This window comes from Carcharhinus amblyrhynchos, chromosome 25 (genome assembly GCF_965287045.1).
Source record: "Carcharhinus amblyrhynchos chromosome 25, sCarAmb.v2.hapA, whole genome shotgun sequence".
Lineage (NCBI taxonomy): Eukaryota > Metazoa > Chordata > Chondrichthyes > Carcharhiniformes > Carcharhinidae > Carcharhinus > Carcharhinus amblyrhynchos.
In genome coordinates this window covers 12,210,040-12,233,870 of record NC_137348.1, presented here as the reverse complement: position 1 = coordinate 12,233,870, position 23,831 = coordinate 12,210,040, and the positions used below count along the sequence as shown (strand labels likewise).

Below are 23,831 nucleotides of genomic sequence, written 5' to 3'. Positions count from 1 at the left end.
GTTCTCCCTGTGTCTTTGTGGGTTTCCTCCGGGTGCTCCAGTTTCCTCCCACAGTCCAAAGATGTGCAGGTTAGGTTGATTAGCCATGTAAAATCGACCCTAGTGTAAGGGGATCAGCAGGGTAAAGGGAATAGGCCCTGTGTGAGATTGTGGTCAGTGCAGACAATGAGCTGAATGGCCTCCACCTGCACTGTAGGGATTCTATGATTCTATGCAAGAGAGGTCTGAGTTCTCACTGTTTCCGTGAATGTTTCTTGCTAATACCCAAAAGAAAAACCACATGAAACTAGTGTTACAGTTTGGGACATTCTCGCACAGAACATCAGTAGGGTTTTCTAACAGACTTAATTGCTCTGTGCAGAGACATTTGATTTCAGTTTTGCTGCAATGGGATTATTTCAATTAGTCTCACTTTGTCTGGGTTAAGGAGCGGAAAAACTTCAACAGCTCCTTTCCTGAGAAACAGAAAGCCCAGTGAGCAGGTTAAAAACCAGCCTTTGAGGAGATACAAAGGCTTTTCAATTCACTCAATGCTTCCGTCTGCTTTATGAGCAATTTGCTGACATTTGGAATGTAATAATTTCACTAAAGCTTAGAGTGAATGCTGATGGCCCCCTCAGCAGAATGTGTTGATTCTTCTTCAGACAGTATAAGAAAATATGGAACAATTCTCTTTGTTTCGAAGTAGTGTGAAACAGTAACCTTACCGTGTCCAATTTTATTTATGGATTTCTCCTTTGGTATGAGAAAATCACCTGAACAAAGAAGAAAATGAGAATGAATGGATTCTTGATCTACCCGAGCTTAGTAAGCCATCTTTCTAATTCACCTAAGGATTTTAGACTTCAGTTGCTCATTTGGCAGATACACTTCCTGGTGAGTGTTTCAGCCATTTACAAGGTCCCTGGTCTGAACCTTATTGGTGTCGTTAGCCTGACACAAATAACCTTCTTGCCCCTGGGTTAGGGAGGGAGAAAACAAAAAAATACAAAGTCTCCACTGGTGAACGCTGTGCAGTGATTCCCTTTTAACAGTGAATATACACAGATGTACTGGGGGGGCGCGCGCGCAGCGCCAGGGACCTAGGTTCAATTCTGGTCTCAGGTCACACTGTCTGTGTGGAGTCTGCACTTTCTCCCTGTGTCTGCATGGGTTTCCTCCAGGTGCTCTGGTTTCCTCCCACACTCTAAAGGTGCATGGGTTGGGTTGATTGGCCATGTTAAATTGATCCTAGCATCAGGGGGAGTAGCAGGGTAAACATGTAGGAATATGGCCTGGGTGGGATTGCAGTCAGTGCAGCTTCGATGGGCCGACTGGCCTCCTTCTACACTGTAGGGATTCTATATTAAATGAAGAAGTGATTGATATCCACTGTAAATCCTTGCCACTAAATACCATAACATCATTCACTGTCAAAGTCCAGACATGAAAAATGAGCAATGTACTAAAGGACAGCCAGTGTCCTTGGAATGGTATCCCAACAGGAGTCAGCAGTTTTGGAGCAGGAAAGGAAAAAAATAATTGTAATATAAAGAACAGATGTTTGTTGGCATGGTGGAGGTTCAACACACTGCACAACAGTTGACAGCTATTATTTCTTGCTGAGTTCCTGATCTTAAGCCGTGGTGTATCAGAGTGTTATCCAATTGGAGACCATGGGGAGAGGGCAAGAGGCATCTCTCATCTAAATCTCTCACTTTCTAGACAATTATTACAGAATGGCATAGTGGAAGAAATCCATCAATTCTCACCCGTAGAACTAAACATTGGACAAATTACATCTAAAGAACGGGCAGTTTCATTCCAAAACATTGATACACTTTCTATATTGTCAGAAGGCATGAACTTGCATTTATATGGTGTCTTTAATATCTTAGTGAAATGCAATCACAGCTATGGGAAAATCATAGAATGATGCACCACAGAATGAGATCATTCAATCCATCATGCTTGCGATGGCTTTTTTAGTAGATCCATCCAATTAGGTGGCAGAGTTGAAAGAGGTTCGTTCCCTGGTGTCCTGTCTCCAAATGAAACATAACCAGCTAAAATTAAAACTTAAAAGCTTTTCTATCTTACAAGGACTTCAGTTGCTAACAATGACTGCTACTTCTATTCTTCACGCTGTAACCCTCTCTACTATGGACTATGAAGAGAGACTAAATAGACTGGGTCTGTACTCGTTGGAGTTTAGAAGGATGAGGGGGGATCTTATAGAGATGTAGAAGATAATGAAGGGGATGGATAGGATAGAGGTAGAGAGATTCTTCCCGCTTAGAAAGGATAGCAGGACTAGAGGGCACAGCCTCAAAATAAGGGTTGGGGGGGTGCAGTTTAGATCAGAGTTGAGGAGGAACTTCTTCACTCAAAGGGTGGTGAATCTCTGGAATTCTCTGCCCGTTGAAGTGGTGAAGGCTACCTCACTAAATAGATTTAAGTCACAGGTAGATAGGTTTTTGACAGACAAGGGGATTAAGGGTTATGGGGAGAAAGCGGGAAAGTGGAACTGATCCACTTCAGATCAGCCATGATCTTATTGAATGGTGGGGCAGGCTCGAAGGGTTAGATGGCCTACTCCTGCTCCTATTTCTTATGTTTTTATGTATGCACAATAGAATCACAAACATTGTTTTCCTAACTCTTTTATTATCTCCCCAAACATGCTGGACATTTTGCAACGTCTCAGAAGGTTGTTTTAAGGGATTTATATTTGTATTGGTAGACATTAGAATTAAGGTATAATTTTGAGCGTGTTTAATATTTCTGTCCCTGGAAGAGTAAAACCGATAGTTAGATTCATGCTGGACAAAGGTGTTTGTATGTTCAGGGGTTGTTTTCATTTCCAACTGTGATTCTACTGTGCTTGGAGAGGGTTACCATGTGAAGAATAAATAGTAGTAGCAGTTGTTACTTTGCAACTGGAGCCCTTGTAGGAAAGAAAAGCTTTTTTAAGTTTAGCATACATCCCAATTCCATCTTTTACTAACGTTTTACGCTCTTAAAACTGAACTCCAACTCTTTTCACCCTACCTGTAATTGCAACACACTGTCCTGCATCCTATCCTTTTCTTCTCCCCTATGTACTCTATGAACGGTATGTTTTGACTGTGTAGCACACAAGAAATAATACTTTTCACTGTATCCCAATACATGTGACAACAATAAATCAAATCAGATAAACAAGGAATGAACCACTCTCAATTCTGCCAGGAGAAGCTGGACAGGACAACGGAGTTTTAAAGATGCAGGCTTCCTAAAGGACAAATTACAATTCATATAACCAGAGAACTGGAACAAAAAGAATGTTTAAGATCCCTCGAGTTAAAAGAGCAGAGACCAAGATATTTAACAGAAAAATGCAAGGAAAAAAGTGATCTGAGTTAAAGTTAACTTCGTGTTGTAAGACTTTTTACTGACTTAAAGAGACAATTGTAGTACCAAATTTAAGGTAGAATAGCAGATTTCAGAGGGAAATGAAACATTTGATACCATTTTATTAGAGTCTGGAAATTGAGAGTTAAAGTAATTGTGAACAGTTTGTACAGCAGTCAAGACAAATAAATCCTAAAGGGGTCAATGTAAATCCTGGACTGGATTTACTGTTGGAAGTGGAGGAGAAGCTTTTCTTAAAAGTGTAATTTAGACAATATGGATCTGATCTTGGAATGTAAATCATTAAAGGAAAGCATTATTATGAAAGAAGATTTTAAAGCATCTTCTGGGAGTGGAGTTTGGAAACTCTCATGTGACAATCATCTGGTAAGAAGAAATACCCAGATATTAACCTGGGTTCAGAGCGGAGTGTGTGTATTTGATGACAGCCAATCTGTGTGTTTAAAGGTGCATTGTATTAATGAGAACATTGTAACTTACAATATACTTTGCAATTGTGTTCATCTTAAGATGTGTGTGTGTGGGGGGAGCGGGGAGTAAAGGAGTATTGTATTATAATCCAATGTTTTTATGTTTAATTTTTTACCCTGTTGTTAAAACTAATTACAGGTCCTCTGATTCTGTTCCTTCGTGCTTTTATTAAAAAGTAGTAAAAGTTACAATCTTGTGCGCCAAGGTTCTATTCTGGAATCTTCCTGTCCAGTCGTAACATTAACTAAGATCACTGAAGCATTCCTGAAATAGCAGGAAGGGCCTCTGAAAATAGTTAGATTATTATTTTAGATAGGAATAGACTCAAAAGAAAGGACAAGCAGAGAATTAACAACCAGAACAATTATATTTTCACAAGCTGACAGTGCATCACAGCAATCAGAATGGACTGTTGCTTATCAGGGATTTGAAGTGTGTAAAAGCCTCAATTTTTGGTTTGAGTTGAGGAGGAACTTCTTCACCCAAAGGGTTGTGAATCTGTGGAATTCCCTGCCCAGTGAAGCAGTTGAGGCTACCTCATTGAATGTTTTTAAGGCAAGGATAAATAAATTTTTGAACAGTAAAGGAATTAAGGGTGAGCGGCGGGTAAGTGGAGCTGAGTCCACGAAAAGATCAGCCAAGATCTTATTGAATGGTGGTGCAGGTTCGAGGGGGTCAGATGGCCTCCTCCTAGTTCTTATGCTCTTATAATAAAAGTAACTGTACTTAAAAAAACAATTCATGATGTGAAGTTCTTCAATGTGATAGTAAAGGTGTCATATAAATGCAAGTGTTTCTTTTATGAATTAACCTGAACACAGGTCACATTTGTTTTTACCTTTGTCATCAAATACTCCTTTCTCAAAAAAGAATCGAATTTTGTCCCCACTTGTCAGGAAGTAATCTTTGCTTCCCTAAAAAACAAGAATTGCAACAACTAACAGCAGATGCTCTACAACCCAGAATTTGTTATGAAGCAGAGATCCATTATGTAACCACCAACACACTTGCTCACCTGCATCTTGAGGCCAGTCAGGAATGCATTAAGAAAAGAAAAAAATGGATTCATCTCAATCTCCAATAGCCATGAAAAGTCAGGAGAGTTTGACAATATGTACTCATGAAAAGTAAATTGAAACCAGATACTAGGAGAAAGTTCCTTACTTAAAGACTGAAAAAAGTCTTTGGAATAGTTGTGCTATAAACATTTGCAGTTTTCAATATCCAGTTGGATGCTTCAACAGGAGTGTTATAATAACAGGGGGGTGGCACAGTGGTTAGCACCGCTGCCTCACAGTGCCAGGGTCCCGAGTTCAATTCCGGTCTCCGGTCACTGTCTGTGTGGAGTTTGCACATTCTACCTGTCTCTGCATGGGTTTCCTCCAGATGCTCCGGTTCTCTCCCACAGTTCAAAGATGCACGGGTTAGGTGGATTGGCCATGCTAAATTGCCCTTAGTGTCAGAGGAGACTATGTGGGGTTACGGGGATAGGGCCTGGGTGGGATAGTTGTTGGTACAGGCTCGATGGGCCAAATGGCCTCCTTCTCCTAACAGTGTTGGGATTCTATTGAATACCAGGGCCACTAGCTTCACTCGTCTGCGCAGAATGTTCTCATCCTTTAGTTATTTGTGTTCTTATAAACAACAAAACCATTGGGCTTTTCAATAAAATTAAACGCATTTGTTTTCGTACCACACAGTGCCAGGCAATGACCAATCTCTAACAAGAAGGAATCTAATAATCTCCCCTTGACTTTCAACAGCCCTTCCTTTACTGAATCCCCATCATCAACATGTTGGGAATCACCATTGACCAGAACCTTAACTGGACTAGCCATATAAATAATGTGGCTACAAACAGCAGGTCAGCGGTTGGGAATTATGTAGTGAACTAGCTATGACTGTAACACTGCATTCTGCACTCTCTCCTTTCCTTCTCTATGAATGGTATGCCTTACCTGTGTAGCATGCAAGAAACAATACTTTTCACTGTATCCCAATACATGTAACAATAATAAATCGGATCAAATGATTAATTCACTTTCTGATGCCTCCTAACTAAAGAATGCAAGGCATTAATTTCAGGTTTATGGGTCAATCTGAAACAAGTTATCATTCCTTTGGTATTTGATTTGATTTATTATTGTCAAATGTATTAGAATACAGTGAAAAGTATTGTTTCTTGCACGCTATACAGACAAAGCATACTGTTCACAGAGAAGGAAAGGAGAGATTGCAGAATGTATGTTACAGTCGTAGCTATGGTGTAGAGAAAGATCAACTTAATGCAAGGTAGGTCCATTCAAAAGTTTGATAGCAGCAGGGAAGACGCCGTTCTTGTGTCATTTGGTACGTGACCTCAGACTTTTGTATCCTTGTCCCAATGGAAGAAGGTGGAAGAGAGAGAATGTCCGGGATGCGTGGGGTCCTTAATTATGCTGGTTGCTTTGTCGAGGCAGCAATAAGTGTTGACAGAGTCAATAGATGGGAGGCTGGTTTGCATGATGGATTGGGCTAACATTTAAATACTTTAATTAATTAAAATATCACATCCTTAAGTAGACACCCTATTATGCACACAAAACACTATAGGCACATGCACTGCGATCACTGACAAACACACATCAACACCAAGTTCTTTCACACACACACCTAAACACCAACCTGTTTGTTAAGCTGCTCCGTTTCATGCGTTGAGAATTCAGTGCAAAGTTCTTGGGGAACCTCCATCTCATCAATAATATCTGAAATCCGTGCTCTCAGAGAATCACACTCATCTTCTGTGAAAAACCCTTCAATTGCAACAAAGCCATCTTTCCTGAACTGGAGATGAGGAGAAGTAAAGTTTTAAACAGGCAAATGAGATCAGAACCTGCTCATTAAATTCTGTACTCATGGTCAGCTCAGTAATAACCCTCTCAGTCCTGAGTTAGATGGTCATGCATTCAAAGCTCAGTGCAAGAGTTCAGCACACAATCTTACTTACAGCTTAATTGCAGTACTGAGTGAGTGCAGCACTTCCGAGGTGTGATCTTTCAAATGAGATTGTGCTCGTGTGTTTGGGCAGATTTAAAAGAGGCCGATGACATTAATTCAACAAAGAGTAGGGAAGATCTCAGGATTTTTAGATAAATAAACAGTCAAAAACATGATTATCTGGCTACTTGTATCTCACTCACTGCTAGTGGAACTTTGCAGTGTCAAACTGACTGTTGGATTTATGTATGGGGAGATCTTATAGAAACATATAAGATTATGAAAGGAACAGATAAGATAGAAACAGTGAAGTTGTTTCCACTGGCAGGTGAAACAAGACCTACGGGGCATGGCCTCAAAATAAGGGGGAAATCACATTTAGAACTGAGTTAAGGAGAAACTTCTTCACCCAAAGGGTTGTGAATCTGTGGAATTTCCTGCCCAGTGAAGCAGTTGAAGCTACCTCATTGAATGTTTTTAAGGCAAGGATAGATAAATTTTTGAACAGTAAAGGAATTAAGGGTTACGGTAAGCAAGAGGGTAAGTGGAGCTGAGTCCACGAAAAGATCAGCCATGACCTTATTGAATGGCAGAGCAGGCTCAAGAGGTCAGATGGCTTACTCCTGCTCCTAATTCTTAGTTCCTAGGGCAGCATGGTAGCACAGAGATTAGCTCTCCTGTCTCAGTGCCAGAGACACGGGTTTGATTCCCAGCTTGGGTCACTATCTGTGTGGTGTTTGCACATTCTCCCTTCTCCAGATGCTGCAGCTTCCTCCTGAAGGACATGCTGGTTAAGGTGCATTGACCCGAACAGGCACTCAACTGTGACGACTAGGGGAATTTCACAGTAACTTCATTGCAATGTTAATGCAAGACTTACTTGTGACTAACAAATTAATTTTATGTTCTTATGTATGCAACAGTGACAATATTTTGAAGTTAGGGGATTGGTTGTGAAAGGGTTTGGAACATCCTGATGGTGAGAAGGGTGTTTTATAAGAGCAAGTTTATCCCTTCTTTCTTTAATCAGACACAAAGGAGTATAGCCAAAACATATAAAATGAAGTTACATGATAAAGAGTGAGGGTTAGTTGATGTGACAGCTGAGCGGGTAGCAATCCACCTCAGAGCGAGAAAGTCGTGGGTTCAAGTCCCACTCCAAAAATTTGAACACAGAAATCGAGGCTGATGCTCCAGTGCTGCACCATTGGGAGTGCTGTCTTTTTGATAAGACACTAAATTGAGATCCTGTCAGTCCTCTCCAGTGGATCCCATTTGCCACTATTTCAAAGAACATCAGGGGAGTTTTCCCATGTGTCCTCACCAATACTTATCCCTCAATCAACATCATTAAAACAGATTGTCTGATCATTATCACATTTCTGTCTGTGGGAAAAGCAGCCAGCAGAATCAAGGACTCCACGCATCCCGGACATTCTTTCTTCCACCTTCTCCCGCGAAAAAAAGATACAAAAACCTGAGGACATGTACCAACTGACTCAAGATCAGCTTCTCCTCTGCTGCTGTCAGACTTTTGAATGGACCTCGCATTAAGCTGATCTTTCTCTAAACCCTAGCTATGTCTGTAATACTGCATTCTGCACAGTCTCCTTTCCTTCTTCTCTATGAATGGTATGCTTTGTAGAGCGCACAAAAAACAATACTTTTCACTGTATACTAATACATGACAATAATAAATCAGATCAAATGGTAAGTGAACAACCAGTATTTCCCTGGGTTTGGGTTGGAATTGGCTGGAATTTCTGCTTTTGTTTGCTATTCAATAATCCCCGTCAGATGGCACACACGGACAGCTGTGATGCCACTGTAATGAGCAGCGCTCTGAGACCCACTAGCACTAAATGCAAGGAATATAACATAAGAACATAAGAAATAGGAGCAGGAGTAGGCCATCTAGCCCTTCGAGCCTGTCCCGCCATTCAATAAGATCATGGCTGATCTGAAGTGGATCAGTTCCACTTTCCTGCTTTCTCCCCATAACCCTTAATTCCCCTGTCTATCAGAAACCTATCTACCGATCTATATAGAGGCAAAATACACTTGAAGAATATACTTCCATGTCCTGCGCCAAGTCTCACAGTGATTGAAGCATCGGACTGCAGCTGAGAAAACAGCCTGTGAACCTGCTCCAAGAATGATGCCATTTCTGTGGTGACAATGGATGCTATCCCTCCACCCATCACAGTTTACAACTGAGGCTTCCACATGATGCTAGCGATGGCCCAGTGGTGTTATCACGAGGCTATTAAGCCAGAAACTCAGCTAATATTCTGAGCACCGGGGTTCAGATCCTGCCATAGCAGATGGTGGAATTTGAATTCACTTAAAAAATATGGAATTAAGAATCTACTGATGACTGTGAAATCATTGTCAATTGTCAGAAGAACCCTGGTTCACTAATGTCCTTTAGGAAAGGAAATCCACTCTCTTTACCTGTTCTTGGCCACAGCAATGTGGTTGACTCTCAACTACTCCCCAAAGGCAACTAGGGGTGGGCAATAAATGCTGGCTAGCCAGCGACACCCATGTCCCACGAATGAATAAAAAGAATGGCATGGGCTTAAATATGGTGGAATGTGAATTCAGTGTAACAATGTGGGTTAAATCTGGTATAATCTCAATCCCGTTTGAGCTAATGTACTTTATAATCTTCATGAAGGCCTTGCGTTCTCAACCTTGCCTCTGGCCTGAGGTGTGGGGATCCTCAGTTTAAATCACCCCCAATCTGCATTCCCTCCCCCCCTCAAAGGGGTAAGTAGTCTATGGTCATCTGGAACCTATGGCCACTTTACCTGTAATGTGGTTTCTAACCTGGTGGATACAGTATGATAAAATGTGGTATAAATTAGGTAATGGTGTAATTTTTAAATGCAAAACGCTGGTCTGACAGCATCAGTGAAGAGGGAAAGAGGATTGAGTAGTGGGTTTCCTCCTCTGCATTGTAATGCGAAATTTACATGAAATGTACACAGATTCTAAACACATTTGCCGGCAACAAGTGTAACAAAGTGAAGGTGATGCAAACTTCCCCAGGACTACATGAACTTTTGACTGTACGGAAGTCACTACTCACCGCTGTGCTGAATTCGCCAGGGAGCATGTTATTTGAAGATATATTCGTTCTCCTTCTGCAGAACAACGAGACTGAGGAAGGAAAGTATTAAAGCTGCTTTGCCTGTCACATGTAGCTGGACACACGCCAAGCACTCCCTGCGTTGACCGGTGTGGGTCAAAAGGGCATGTGTGTCCTTGTGAAAATAAATATTTCAGTGGTTCCCCGAATAAATATTTGAGCTGGAGTTAAATTCGCCATGTGACCTGTAAACAAGTTACAATCAACTGGAAAGTTCCGAGCTGATAGGTCCCTGATTGAGGTTAATATTTACAAATACTGGATAAGTAGCCTTTGAAAAGTTAATCTGTTTCTTTTTCTGGTCCCAGGTTCTTAGAAGATAATCGTTTGGTTCTTAGATTTCTCCCATCTAATTGATTCTGGGATTCTGAGAATACATTGCCTTTCAGTAACGCACTGAACAGTTTCCCCCTGCTGTGGAAGTAGGCACTGAGACCAGGGCACATCAGACTGGGAACAAAGAACAAAGAACAACCCAGCACGGGAAACAGGCCCTTCGACCCAATGAGCCCGTGCCGCCGCATCACCTTACACCTATTCTACCCTGCGTGTCTACGAATGGAACCCTACTCAGTCAGATTCAGGGAAGAAATAGTGTCAATTTGGTAAAAACCGATTAGCCTAAGAGCACATCTTTGGGGTGTGGGAGGAAACCGGAGCGCCCGGAGGAAACCCACACAACCACAGGGAGAATGCGCAAACTCCCACAGACACAGGCCCAAATCCATGTATCTGCACAGCCAGCAGTGCCAGTCACTGAGCTGTTGCGGCGCCCGTCTACCGGTCCAGGATCAAGCACACACACCGACATGAAGTACTAGGCCACTCCTGGAACTTCCAAGAGCAGCCCACGCACGACCCGCCGTGTGCATGCCCCTCGTTTGACACGAGGTGGACCTCCACCTGTGGAATAAAGACAAAAATATTAATCTTACAGCCTGCCTTTCTGGTGTCTCCCGAGGTTTAACCCTATTTAATAGCCCCTACCATATCCCTCCATTCTCGTTTCACTCATGTGCCTATCTAACTGCATCTTAAACGAGTCCAACGTTCCTGCCTCCACCACCCTACTCGGTAGCGCGTTCCAGACCCCCACAACTCTTTGCGTAAAGAACCTTCTTCTCACCTCCAAATTATACCTCTCCCCCCTCACCCTTAAATGATGACCTCTCGTGTTCGTACCCAGTCTAGGGAGCAGTCTCTCACTATTAACTCTATCTATTCCCTTCAGTATCTTATATACCTCTATCATGTCCCCTCTCAATCTCCGTCTTTCCAAGGAGAATAGTCCCAGTTTCTTCAATGTCTCCTCGTAACCCAGTCCCCCCATGCCAGGCAACATCCTGGTAAACCTCCTCTGCACCCTTTCCAGAGACTCCACGTCCTTCCGGTAGTAAGGTGACCAGAACTGGACGCAGTACTCCAAATGCGGTCTAACCAACGTTCTGTACAACTGAAGCATTAGACGGCAGCTTTTATACTCTATACCCCTTCCTATAAAGGCTAACATCCCATAAGCCTTCCTAACAACCTTCTCCACGTGATGCAACCTTCATGGATTTGTGAACCTGCACTCCCAGGTCCCTCTGTATGTCTATACTCCTAATCGGCCTACCTTTTATCACATAGCTCCTCTCTGCATTATTCCGTCCAAAATGCATCACCTCGCATTTGTCAGGATTAAATGCCATCTGCCACCTATCTGCCCACTGCACCAACCTATCTATATCCTGTTGTATCACCTGACAATCCAGTTCCGTACCCGCCAACCCTGCCATCTTGGTGTCATCAGCAAACTTGCTGATCACACCACCTACGCCCTCTTCCAAGTCATTTATGTAGACTACAAAGAGGAGAGGTCCCAGTACTGAGCCCTGCGGCACACCACTGGTCACTGGCCTCCAGCCCGACAAGGTCCCCTCCACAACTACCCTCTGTCTCCTATTTCCCAGCCAGTTCTCAATCCACCTAGCTACCTGGCCTCGTATCCCATGCGCCTTAACCTTTTCTACCAGCCTACCGTGAGGGACTTTGTCAAACGCCTTACTGAAATCCATATAGATGACATCAACGGCTCTCCCATCGTCAACCGTCCAAGGAACTGTCCAAGGAAAAAGCACAGGGGCATTCCCAAACTTCAATTAAAACATGACCTTCTCAGGAACACGGGAGGAGGCAATTTAACCCCCGTGAACCTACTTTTTTGCCCCTTTGGTTTACAAATATCTGTCAACATCAAATTTAAAGTTCAGAATCGACCTGGCAATTAAATGCAGCTTGCAAAAGAGGGTCCCAAATTTCTATGCAATAAGGCAGGAGGGGTGGAAATTGTAGAAGTGTCTCCTAACTTCATTCCTGAAGATCTGGCTTTATCTTCTAGGGTAACCTCAACCCCCTAAGCAAAGGAAATAGAATAATGGAATTGCTACAGTGCAGACTCGATGGGCCGAATGGCTTCTTTCTGCACTGACTCTGTGAAAGAACATCCCACCAAGGTCCTCCCCTCTCCCTTACCCCATAGCCCCACATTTACCATGATCAATCCACCTAACCTCCCCATCTTTGGACACTAAGGGGCAGTTTAACATGGCCAATCCACCTAATCTCCTCATCTTTGGAGTCTGGGGGGAAACCAGAGCACCTGGAGAAAACCCACATAGACACGGGGGGGGGAACATGCAAACTTCATACTGTCACCCCAGCCCACAATTAAACCCAGGTCCCTGGTACTGTGAGGCAGCAGTGCTAACTACTGTGCCCCCTTGCCGCCTAAAATAGTTTTCCCTGTCTTTCCTATCAGCTCACCTTAATATCCATTGACTGTCTAAATTCCAAGGAATGCAACAATAGTTGTGCAATCTCACTGAGTCATAGGGTGGGATTTTCCGCAGCCCCTGAAGCATGTTTCATGGTGTTGGAGAAAACCCATCATTGGTCAGCAGCAGGATCCTGCAGCTATCAGTTGGGTTTCCCATTCGATGCACCCCCTGCTGCCAGGAATCCTGTGGTGGGGGTTCACTGTCAATGGGAGTAGAAGATCCTGCCGACAAGAATGGCCAGAAAATTCTGGCCATTGGGTTTTACAGTACAAAAAAGAGGCCATTCGGCCCATCACATTTGCGCCAGCAATCAAGCATCTATCTATTCTAATCCCATTTTCTCTCTTCATAAATTAACTCTTGGTGCCAGGTGTCATTCTGGTAAATCGACACTACACTCCCTTCAAAGCAAAATATATTCCTGTTAATGTGCAGCTTCCAGACTAAACCCAGTATCCCTGGTGTAATCTCATTGAGGTTCAACGGGTGGGATTCGATGGCTCAAGCGAGACTGAAAATTCCCACTGAGGTTAACAGACATTTCCGTTGTTCACCCCTCCTCCGCTCCAAATCCGTGGCAGCCAAGGCAGTAGAATTCCGGCAAGCATGTCTGGAACCTAACTTCCCATTTCTTGTATTGTAGTCCTCTAGATATAAAGCCCAGTGTTCCAGTAACCTTATTGTTTATTTTCTGTATCTGTTTGTGATATTTTAATGATTTATGTATACAATTCCCGAAGTCTCTTTGAGCTGCCACAGCTTCCAGCATTTCAACATTAGAAAGCACACTGTTCTATTCTTTCTAATTCTGAAATAGATGACCTCACGCTTGCCTTCATTGGAGTCCATTTGTCACCGATTTACTCACACGTAACCTTTGAATATCTCTGAAATTTTATGCTTCCCTTGACACTATTTACAATGATATCTATCTTTATGTCATTGGCAAATTTGGATATCTGGCACTTTACCCATTACCTAAATTATTCATAAATACTGCGAATAGTCCAAGCCACAAATCCGTGTGGGACATCACATCCTGTCCATTCTCTGTCTCCTGCCAATTCCCTAATCACGTCAATACTTTGTCATCTATTCCATGAACTCCAACTTTAGCCAACAGCCTCTGATAAGAGACAATAAAAACTGAAAATTCTGGAAATACTCAGCAGGTCTGGCAGCACCACTGGGGAGAGGAAAACAGAGTTAAATGTTCAGGTGATGACCTTTCAGCAGAACAATATCTTATAAGGGACTTTAACAAATGCCTTTTAAAAGTCCATGTAAATAAAGTGCATTGACGTTCATATAATCTAATCTCTTCAAAAAATTCAAACAGCTTTTGTCACGTTTGATATATCCCTTATAAATCTAGACTGGCTTTGCCTAATCAGTGGAATATTTTCAAGGCATTCAGACACTCCATTTTAGTGATTTCTGGGCTACAGATGTGAGGCTAACTAGTCTATAATTCCTCAGATTCCCTCCCTTGTCTTTCTTAAGTAACAGTGATACTGCTACTTAACTAGCCCGAGGCCAATGGAGAATGCCATTCCGTGAGCTTTGCCCACCCCGATTCCGGGACAGGCAAAGCGGTAAAATTCTGGCCATAATATCCCAATCTAAAGGAAAAATTCCTAAATCAAGAGAAATTTGCAAAATCCCAGTGAGGGTACCTGCAGTGTTCTCAGCTATATCCTCCAAAATCCAGGAATGGAAACTAGCTGGTCCTATGAGTTTGCCACCTTTGTTACTATTCTTATTTATTCATGTTCATTTCGGTGAATTCCTGTCCCTGATTCAATGTAAATTCCCTTGGCATGTTTGGCATAGAATTGTTGTGCTGTGCTTTAAACACTGTTGCAAAGTAATTATTCAATCTGTCCATTATTTAGAACCATAGAATACTACAGTGCAGAAGGAGACCGTTCGGCCGATCGATCAACTCTCCAAAACAACATCTTACCCAGATCCACCACCCCTCCTGCCTATCTCCGTAGCCCTGCACATTTCCCACACTAATCCACCTAACCTACACAATTTTGGATGCTAACGGACAATTTAGCATGGCCAATCCATCTAACCTGCACATCTTTGGACTTAATTTTTTTTCCCATATCACTTAACAGCCCATATTGTTCCTGACCATGCCTGTTTCCCTATTGAAATCACTAAAAAGAATGTTTTGATTTTGATGAGTTCCTTTTCGCATTCCTTTTTGCAGCACTTATTCTCTGTTTTGTTGTAATTTGTATCTCCCCCCGTGGCTGGGATCTGTGCTTTTTTTTGCATCCTGGTATATTTTGTGTGTTTTTTTTACGTTGCCTCTCACCTCTTGTCAAGTGCGACTGCTTCTTCGTGGGGAAAAGTAGCACTCTTGTCCCTGAGGGGTATAAAATTGTTCTGTATTGCGTTAAATTGTGTTTTTTTGAACACCTTCCTCTGATCTTCTGCCAACTGAACCATTAACAGATGGGCCCAGTGTTCTGTGCACAAAGTCTCATTGCATCAAAGTCAAGTTTACATAATCTGGAACTTTAGAAGCTGCTTCACATTTCTCCCTTTCAAATGCAACATCGAACTTGATCAAATTATGATTACTATTAGATAAACATTCACACACTGCTAAGGTTGTTTACTCAATGTGGCTCACTATTCATTACTAAATGCACTAAGGCCTGCTTCTTTAGGATATATACGGGATTCTCCATCCACGCTTGCCTCAAAACCGGAGAATTCTGCCCAAGGTCAATGGACCTTTATAAGGCCGCCGCTTGCTACAATTCCCATGGAAGGCGGGATGGGAGAACTCCAGCTTATGTTGCAGAAAACAATCTTGAAACAGTCAAGAAATTTGCCACCTTTCTGTTTAGTCCAATTAGTTAAAATCTCCCATTAAAATTACTAAATTCTGATACATGCTTATCTCATCTCTGCATTTGTGCATACTGCCACATCGTAGTTACTACAAGAGGCTTAGACACAGCTCCCACTATAATTTTAAATCCTGTTCTATTCTGTCCAAAATGTTTTCGCTGCCTGCTTCCCTCTCGTTATGTCCTCTCTTATTATTGAAGTAACTTAGTCCCTAATTATCAACCCCCCTCCCAGCCCACCAGATCCCCATATCATTCTTGTAGACCCGCGATTGATATTCAAAACTTAAAGGTAAAGCAACAAGTTAGCCATGTAAAGATAGAAATGTAAACAAAATTCTGAACATTCCTGGAAATCAGTAGTTAGCACTGCAGCCTCACAGCATCAGGGACCGGGGTTCAATTCCAGCCTCGGGTCTGTGTGGAGGTTGTACTTTCTCCCCGTGCCTGCGTGGGTTTCATCCAGGTGCTCCAGTTTGCTCCCACAGTCCAAAGATGTGTGGGTTAGGTTGATTAGGGTCAATTTAGCATAGCCAATGTCAGGGGGATTAGCAGGGTAAATATGTCGGAGTGACAGGAATAGGGCCTGTTGGTACAGACTCGATGGGCAAATGGCCTCCTTCTTTACTGTTGGGATTCTATCTGCTGTACTGTAGGGATTCTATGAGTCAAATGGAAAATCTTTTTAACTCATATAAATGTGACTGTCATGTATGCAGTTGTCTTCTACAGTTGCCACAATGCAGTTTTGGCAACAACTTCCACTATGTTTTAATATTGGATTGTAGAGGAGCAGCTCCAAAAATGAAGTCATTCTCAGTCTACTTGCAATAAGAATGTATCCTGTCATCCATTGTTTTCACCTTATTTGTGACGATTAGTGTTCCTTCTAAATAATGTTAGCCACTTTCTGTGTGAACATATGTGCGGTTAGTCTGTGTGTGGATCAATGAAATCCAAAAACATAAATGTTTCCAACATTTCTTCCATCGCATAAATATTAATTAAGGGCCAGGCTTTAAATTGTTAGTCTTGGTGGCAGATTGTAAGCAGGAAATGAGAGCAAATCAACAACATATGATGCTTGGTTGTTGCTTTATGCTGACCTCCAGTTGGCAGAGAGTTGCAGCTCTGAGCCAGACAAGAGAATGTCAACCAGGCTTTCTATAACCTGATTGGTTATGTCTTGACAATTTGGAAAGCGTGCACGGGGACAAAGTTGGGGCTGTTGGCTTCACTAACGATCTTCCTTCTACCTCAAGGTCAGCAGTGGCTGCTTCCTGGCAATTTTTCAGTTACACTTACAACTCTGCTAATTATGAAATAACCAATACCAAAAAACCGTAGCAGCTGGATGAAAGCTTGACTTGGGTTTACAAGAACTCTGGGGAGGAGTGAGAAGGGGGCGATGACACGATTGCACAGTGGTTAGCACTGCTGCCTCACAGCATCAGGGACCTGGGTTCAATTCTGGCCTTGGGTCACTGTCTGTGTGGAGTTTGCTCATTCTCCCCGTGTCTGTGTGGGTTTCCTCCGGGTGCTCCAGTTTCCTCCCACAGTCCAAAGACATGTGGGTCAGATTGATTGGTCTTGCTAAATTAACTCTAGTGTCAGAATGGTTAGCAGGGTAAATATGAGGGACTATGGGAATAGGGTCTGGGTGGGATTGTGATCAGTGCAGACACGATGGGCCAAATGATTTCCTTCTCGACTGTAGGGATTCTATGAACAAATGGCAGGTAATGTTGGTGCTACATTTGAGCCAGCATAAATCTCAGTGAAATGAAGGCTTAACTAACAAAGTATAGCCATTAAAATGTAAGAATGTGATGTCATATGAGAAGCTTTATTCAAAATCTATCTAGGTAATTTGATTCATTTAGTTCCAATCGGGTGCTTTCTTCCTTACACCTAGAGTCATTTTCACCAGACATCGACATCTTTGGAACTAAGCTGTTGACATCTGACGCTTTTCGATCTAATTGCCACCCATCCTTTCCCTTACTTCTAAAGGAAGTGACTCAATAACATACAGTTCTATGAGAAGTCCACTAAGCTTCAGCATAGGGCATTGCCCTATTTCCACAGGGAGTTTCTCCAGGTTGTTTCCTTGGAGTTCCAGCAGGGATAATTGGCTGAGCTTGGAGACCTTTCCGCTGATGGACGAGATCAGGTTGTTGTTTAGCTTGAGCGTCATGAGTTTGTTACATTTGAAAAGCTGTTCTGGCAGCGTTTCTATTTTATTGTAACTTAAATCCAAATAGTACAAATTTTTCAAATTCCCGATGTCTGTGGGAATTACAGAAATGTTGTTGTGGTGTATATCCAAGTAATGCAGCTTATCAATAGTGAAAAGGACTTTTGGTAATACCTCAATCAGGTTGTTTGACAAGTAAAGATACTCAAGCTTCTTGATTAAATTGATAGTTGAAGGGATGGTCTTGATCATGTTAAACCAGAACTTCAAACAGTTTAACTTCTGCAGGAATTGCAAGTTGATAATATCTTCAATCTTAGTAAGATTGTTGCCTTTAAGGTCCAAGACTTGAAGTTTGGATAAGGCGTAAGTGGCTGGCGGGATTTTATCCAATTCACAGTTGTGAAGTTCAATTTGAGTCAGATTTACCATTTTCTTTAAGATACTCAGGCCCGAGAGCTTGGTCTTATCATTGTGAATGCAAAGCTTGAGTAGGTGGAATGCAATGTCGAGGAGAGTCGAGGGTATCTTAGAGAGACTTGTTTTGAGGTAAAGGACCCTCAGAGAGCGGAGACCCTTCATGGGTTCCAGTTCCAAACCTTTTTTCTCAAAGGCCAGCTTTCCAGTGAGATATAGCTCCTTGAGCTGGATCAGTTTGTAGATCCAATCCGGGATTTCATCACGACTCACAAATTTAACTCCCACTTTCTTCAGCTGATTCCTCAACCACATCAGAGCTGATGGGCTAACTTCAGTTACACAATGCGAGAGCCAGATTTCTTCCAAGTGCTCCAGTTGGGTTATTTTGTTGGATATTTTAACATTACTACAAAGCTCCAGCCTTAAGACCTGCAGGTCACTAACTTCATAGACAGATTCAGGAATCCCTAATAGCATGAAGAGATACAACTCATACTGATCCTTCTTAGTCTTTTTCAAATGTTGCTTCACCTTCTCCACAGTCCAATCATTATTTAAACTTAATAATTTTAATTTGTTCTCACTTACCTCTGAGAGGAAGACGGTAAGACGTTTGCAATACAGGGTGTCATACTGATCAATCAAATGCAACAAGAAGGCAAAGTCATTTGTCACCTCAGGGATATCAGTGAACTGGCTCTCACCTCGTTTCTCAAAGGAATATATTTTGAGAGGTTTCCTGACGACCCAACATATTGTGTGGATGCAGAGTATTGTATAGATAATCACTAAACCCAAATATAGCAGGGCCATTTTTCCAACAATGCGAGCAGTGCTATAAGTACACTCAAAAGTATTGTAAAAAACCAATTTTAGTGCATTAGGTTCACATAAATTATTAAAGTTAACAACAGAGATATAGGCTGGAAAGTAACCAATAATAATTAAGCAGTGTATTGTTTTGAACAATGTTTGGCCAATATATAATTTGTAGATAGTATCTCTCTCTTCAACATGGAGTCTGAATCTCCTTACTTTCTCAAACAAAGCTTTGGCCTGTTCTGCATCCTTTTTGTCCATAGTTGAGCCAGACACTGTCACGTTTGAGTGAATGCGAGAGGCAAGTTTCACCTGTGATGTATCTCCTTTAATGCTGACCTTGTCGCCCTCATTGTCAGAAGCCTTCTCCGATGCCAAGGTTTCTTCCCGTTCACTGGGATCTACACACACTGCTGTTGATAGTGCTTTGGATGTCCAAGGTGACTGAAAACACTTTTGAAGGATGTCAAGGAATTGTTGCAATTTGGAGCTTGTTTTCGGATATGTGAAACAGAAATTACTGCAGATGATCAGTACCACTGTGTGGAATAGAATTAGATAAGAGAAAAACCTGGTAAACCATGGAATTTGACTATAACACATTTGATTGATATACCAGTACTGCCAAATATATAACTTTGTAACCCTCCCTTGGCGGACAGAAGGCTGTGCATTTGGATCTGCATATTCTTCCGGATTGGCATTTCCATCCAACATTCTTGAAGTTTTCCGCAAGGCTGAACCTATCTCATCGGATGCCTTCTCATCTTCATTGGGATGTGGCAAACAGAAAGTCTCATCCAAGTAAAGCTGTATGCTGCAGCCAAAGATAGCCAACAACAACATGATAATGCTCAGATAATCCATGAAAATGTCCCACCAAGGCTTGAAGACCTTGAAGGCAGGTTGCTTATTGTCCTCCAAAACTGAAACATCAGTGATCGAAAACATACCTGAAATAAATGCAAAGATTTAAAGTGACATTTGAAACCTACATTTTATAGACACTTAGAGGAAGGGTTGCATTGTGAAGATGTGACTGGGCTAGTAAACCAGAGGTATAAATTCAAATCCCACCAACCTGACAGCTCAGGATTCTAAGTTAAATGAATTAATAAATGTGAAACTAACAAAATTAGACTCAGGAATAATGATGACCATGAAATTATTAGAATTTCATAAAAACTGCTCTGGATCACTAATCACATCTGTGCTTCCCCCCAGTCCAACGCTGGCATCTCCACATCATCACTAATCTTCCACAGGGAAGTAAATCTCCCATAGTTAAGAAAGCCCACCAACGCCTCTACTTTCTCAGGAGGCTAAGGAAATTTGGCACGTGCGCTACAACTCTCACCAACTTTCACAGATGCATCATAGAAAGCATCCTTTCTGATTGTTTCAGAGCTTGGTATGGCTCCTGCTCTGTCCAAGACCGCAAAAAAGCTACAAAGGGTTGTGAATGAAGTCCAGTCTTTCACACAAACCAGCCTCCCACCCATTGTTTCTGTTTACATTTCCCACTGCCTCGGAAAAGCAACCAACATGATCATAATTATAACCCATGCACCCCGGACATTCTCTCTTCCACCTTCTTCCATTGGGAAAAAGATACAAAACTCTGAGGTCACATACCAACTGACTCAAGAACAGCTTCTTCCCTGCTGGCATCAGACTTTTGAATGGACATACTTCATATTAAGTTAATCTTTCTCTACACTCTACCTATGACTATAACATTACATTCTGCACTCTCTCTTTCCTTTTCTATGAATGGTATGCTTTGTCTGTATAGCGTGCAAGAAACAATACTTTTCATTGTATCGCAATACATGTGACAATAATAAATCTAATCAATTTTAATCAAATCAAAATTAAGTCTAATCTATGTGTGATCCACAGCTGTGTGGTTGACTGCCCCTGAAGTTGCCTAGCAAGCCACTGAAGGTTTGCTGCAGAAAGGTTTAATAAGAGTAAAGCAGGACAGACTTTCCAGTGTAGGGGACTTAAAGACAAATTCACACACAGTCCAGTTGATCTTTGAATATCTGCCTCAGTACTATCTGTGAACTTGTACCAAAATTTGGACAGCTGTCCAAAAGAGTTGGCATTTGTCTGATAATGTGAATTGTACAACTATGCCCTGTCCACAAAAAGCAGAAGAAATCCAATTCAACCAATATCCTGATACTCATTGAATCACATCTTACAGTCAATGTGCCAGACTCGTCCAACATTATACCCACCAGAGGCACCACAGTGATATACTGTCAGGAGGACACATCAACAACGACTCCAAACTTTCTGAGTTCTCAGGACATCAGTTCAAACAAGGACAGGGAAATATCCGGCTGATGGCCACCCATTGCCCTCATTCAGCTGATGAACCAATACTCTTCCGTGTTAGAATTCCTACAGCCCATTGAGTCTGCGCCAACTCTCCTACAGACTATTTTACCCAGGCCCTCTCCCCTGCCCTATTCCCAAAACCCTACACCTTTATCATGGCTAATCCATCTAATCTATACATCTTGGGACATCAAGGGGAATCTTAGCATGGCCAATCCACCTAACCCGCACATCTTTGGACTGCAGTAAGAAACCAGAGCACCCAGAGGAAACCCATGCAGACACGCGGAGAGTGTGCAAGCTGCACACAGACAGTGACCCAAGGCTGAAATTGAACCCAGGTCCCTGGTGCTGTGAGGCAGCAGTGCTAACCACTGTGCCTCCATGTCATTCATGGAAAAAGCAAGAACACAGAATATATTCTCGGAGGAATTTCAGTGTCAATCACCAAGAGTGACTGGGTAACACCATAACTAGCTGAGTCTTGAATTATGTATTTCCCAGATTGGACCTCTGCAGGACCTCTGGGTGAACCAACAAGAAAGAAAATCTACTTGACTGCAGGCAGCACAGTGACACACTGGTTAGCACTGCTGCCTCACAGCGCCAGGGAACCAAGTTCAATTCCGGCCCCAGGTGACTGTGTGGAGTTTGCACATTCTCCCCGTGTTTCTGTGGTTTTTCTCTGGGTGCTTCGGTTTCCTCCCACAGTCCAAAGACTGTGTTGGGGGATTAGCAGAGTAGATACTTGGGGGGTATGGGGATAGAGCTTGGGTGGGATTGTTGCTGGTGCAGGCTTGATGGGCTAAATGTTCTCTTTCTGCACTGTAGGGAGTCTATGAACCTATGATTCTCACCAATCTACCTGTAACACATGCATCTGCTAGTGATGGAAATGACTATGATGCAGGCATCTGGGAGTAAAATCCATCCTCACACTAAAGACACTCTCCAGTGCATTGTATGGAATAGATTCGGGAAAGACGTAGCAATTCAAATCTTGGCATCTAGAACGTGCTGCTTCCTGAAACAGAATCCCTTATCTCATGACTTGGCATGTCTTCCACTTCACCATCACTATCAAGCCAGGGGCCGAACCCTGGTTCAATGAGGAGTGTAGGAGCATCTGTGCGGAGTAGTATCATGCATAACTAAAAATTAGATCAGCAAAACTACAACATAGGATTACAACACGCTTATTAGTGAAAGCAGCATTTTATAGACAGAGTGACCCACAACCAACAGGTTAGATTAAAGTTCTGCAGTCTTATCACGTCTAGACGTGAATGGTGGTGAACAATTAAACAACAAACTGGAGGAGGAGGAGACACAAACCTTCCCATTCTGAATGATGGAGGAGGCTAGCACATCATTGCAAAAGATCAAGCTGAAGCATTTGCAATCATCTTCAGCAAAAAAATACTGAGTGGATGATCAATCTCAGCCTCCTGCAGAGATCCCCAACATCACTGCTGCCAAACCTCAGCCAATTTCGTTCACTCCACACACCAACAAATGGCTGAAGATGCCGGATACAGCATAGGCTTTAGGGGACAGCAAGTTGACAGCAGTAGCATTGAATACTTGTGCTCTAGAACAAGCTGCATCTCCAGCATAACTGTTCCAAACGTGGCTTGCAGGGAACATGGAAACTGACTGCAAGAGCTCCTGTAGATATGTGATGAGGAAAAGATTGGTGAAGACAAGTGTAGGTCCCTTACAGTCAGAAACAGGGCAATTTATAATGGGGAACAAAAAAATGGCTGACCAACTAAATGCATACTTTGATTCTGTCTTTACAAAGCAGGACACAAAGGATATACCAGAAATGTTGGGGAACACAGTTTCATGAGAGGGAGGAACTGAAATAAATCAGTATTCTACTCATTTATCTTCAGTGGTTAGCACTGCTGCCTCACAGCACCAGAGACTTGGGTTCAATTCTGGCCTTGGGTCATTGTCTGTGTGGAGTTTGCACATTTTCCCTGTGTTTGCGTGGGTTTACTCAGGGTGCTCTGGTTTCCTCCCATAGTCCAATGATGTTCGGGTTAAGTTGATTGGCCATGCCAAATTGACACTAGTGTCAGGGGTATTCACAGAGTAAATGTGGGGGTTATGGGAATAGGACATGGGTGGGATTATGCTCGGTGCAGACTTGATGGGCCGAAAGAGCTCCTTCTGCACTGTAGGGATTCTGTGGTTCTAATGGTTAGCTTTAAGATTTAGTCATCATAATTATGTCATCATAAATGTGCCACCTGTAATGGGTTGGATCTCAAACAATGACAAGACAGAGTACTGGAATGAGATAGTGAATCTGGTAAATTGGTGTGGCAACAATAATCTCTCCCTCAATG

General features: G+C 42.4%; 3 protein-coding genes across 3 annotated transcripts in view; 1 reads left to right on the top strand and 2 right to left on the bottom strand.

Moving 5' to 3' along the window:
- The window catches only part of phyhd1 (phytanoyl-CoA dioxygenase domain containing 1), a 28,945-nt gene extending 18,804 nt beyond the window's left edge, over window positions 1-10,141 (bottom strand). Inside the window, exons 1-4 of the mRNA XM_080212407.1 lie at window positions 9,935-10,141; window positions 6,529-6,687; window positions 4,703-4,778; window positions 708-755 (exon numbers count right to left, since the gene is read on the bottom strand). Coding sequence (XP_080068533.1) covers window positions 708-755; window positions 4,703-4,778; window positions 6,529-6,687; window positions 9,935-9,961 — 310 coding nt within the window. The 5' untranslated portion in view covers window positions 9,962-10,141. The remainder of the gene's footprint in view (window positions 1-707; window positions 756-4,702; window positions 4,779-6,528; window positions 6,688-9,934) is intronic.
- LOC145358184 (kynurenine--oxoglutarate transaminase 1-like) overlaps window positions 1-23,831 on the top strand; it is a 247,401-nt gene that overhangs the window by 100,205 nt on the left and 123,365 nt on the right. The window lies entirely within an intron of this gene.
- On the bottom strand, window positions 17,668-20,076 carry LOC145358358 (volume-regulated anion channel subunit LRRC8D-like). Its single transcript, XM_080212316.1, has one exon. It carries the CDS (start codon window positions 20,074-20,076, stop codon window positions 17,668-17,670), a length of 2,409 nt encoding a protein of 802 aa, XP_080068442.1.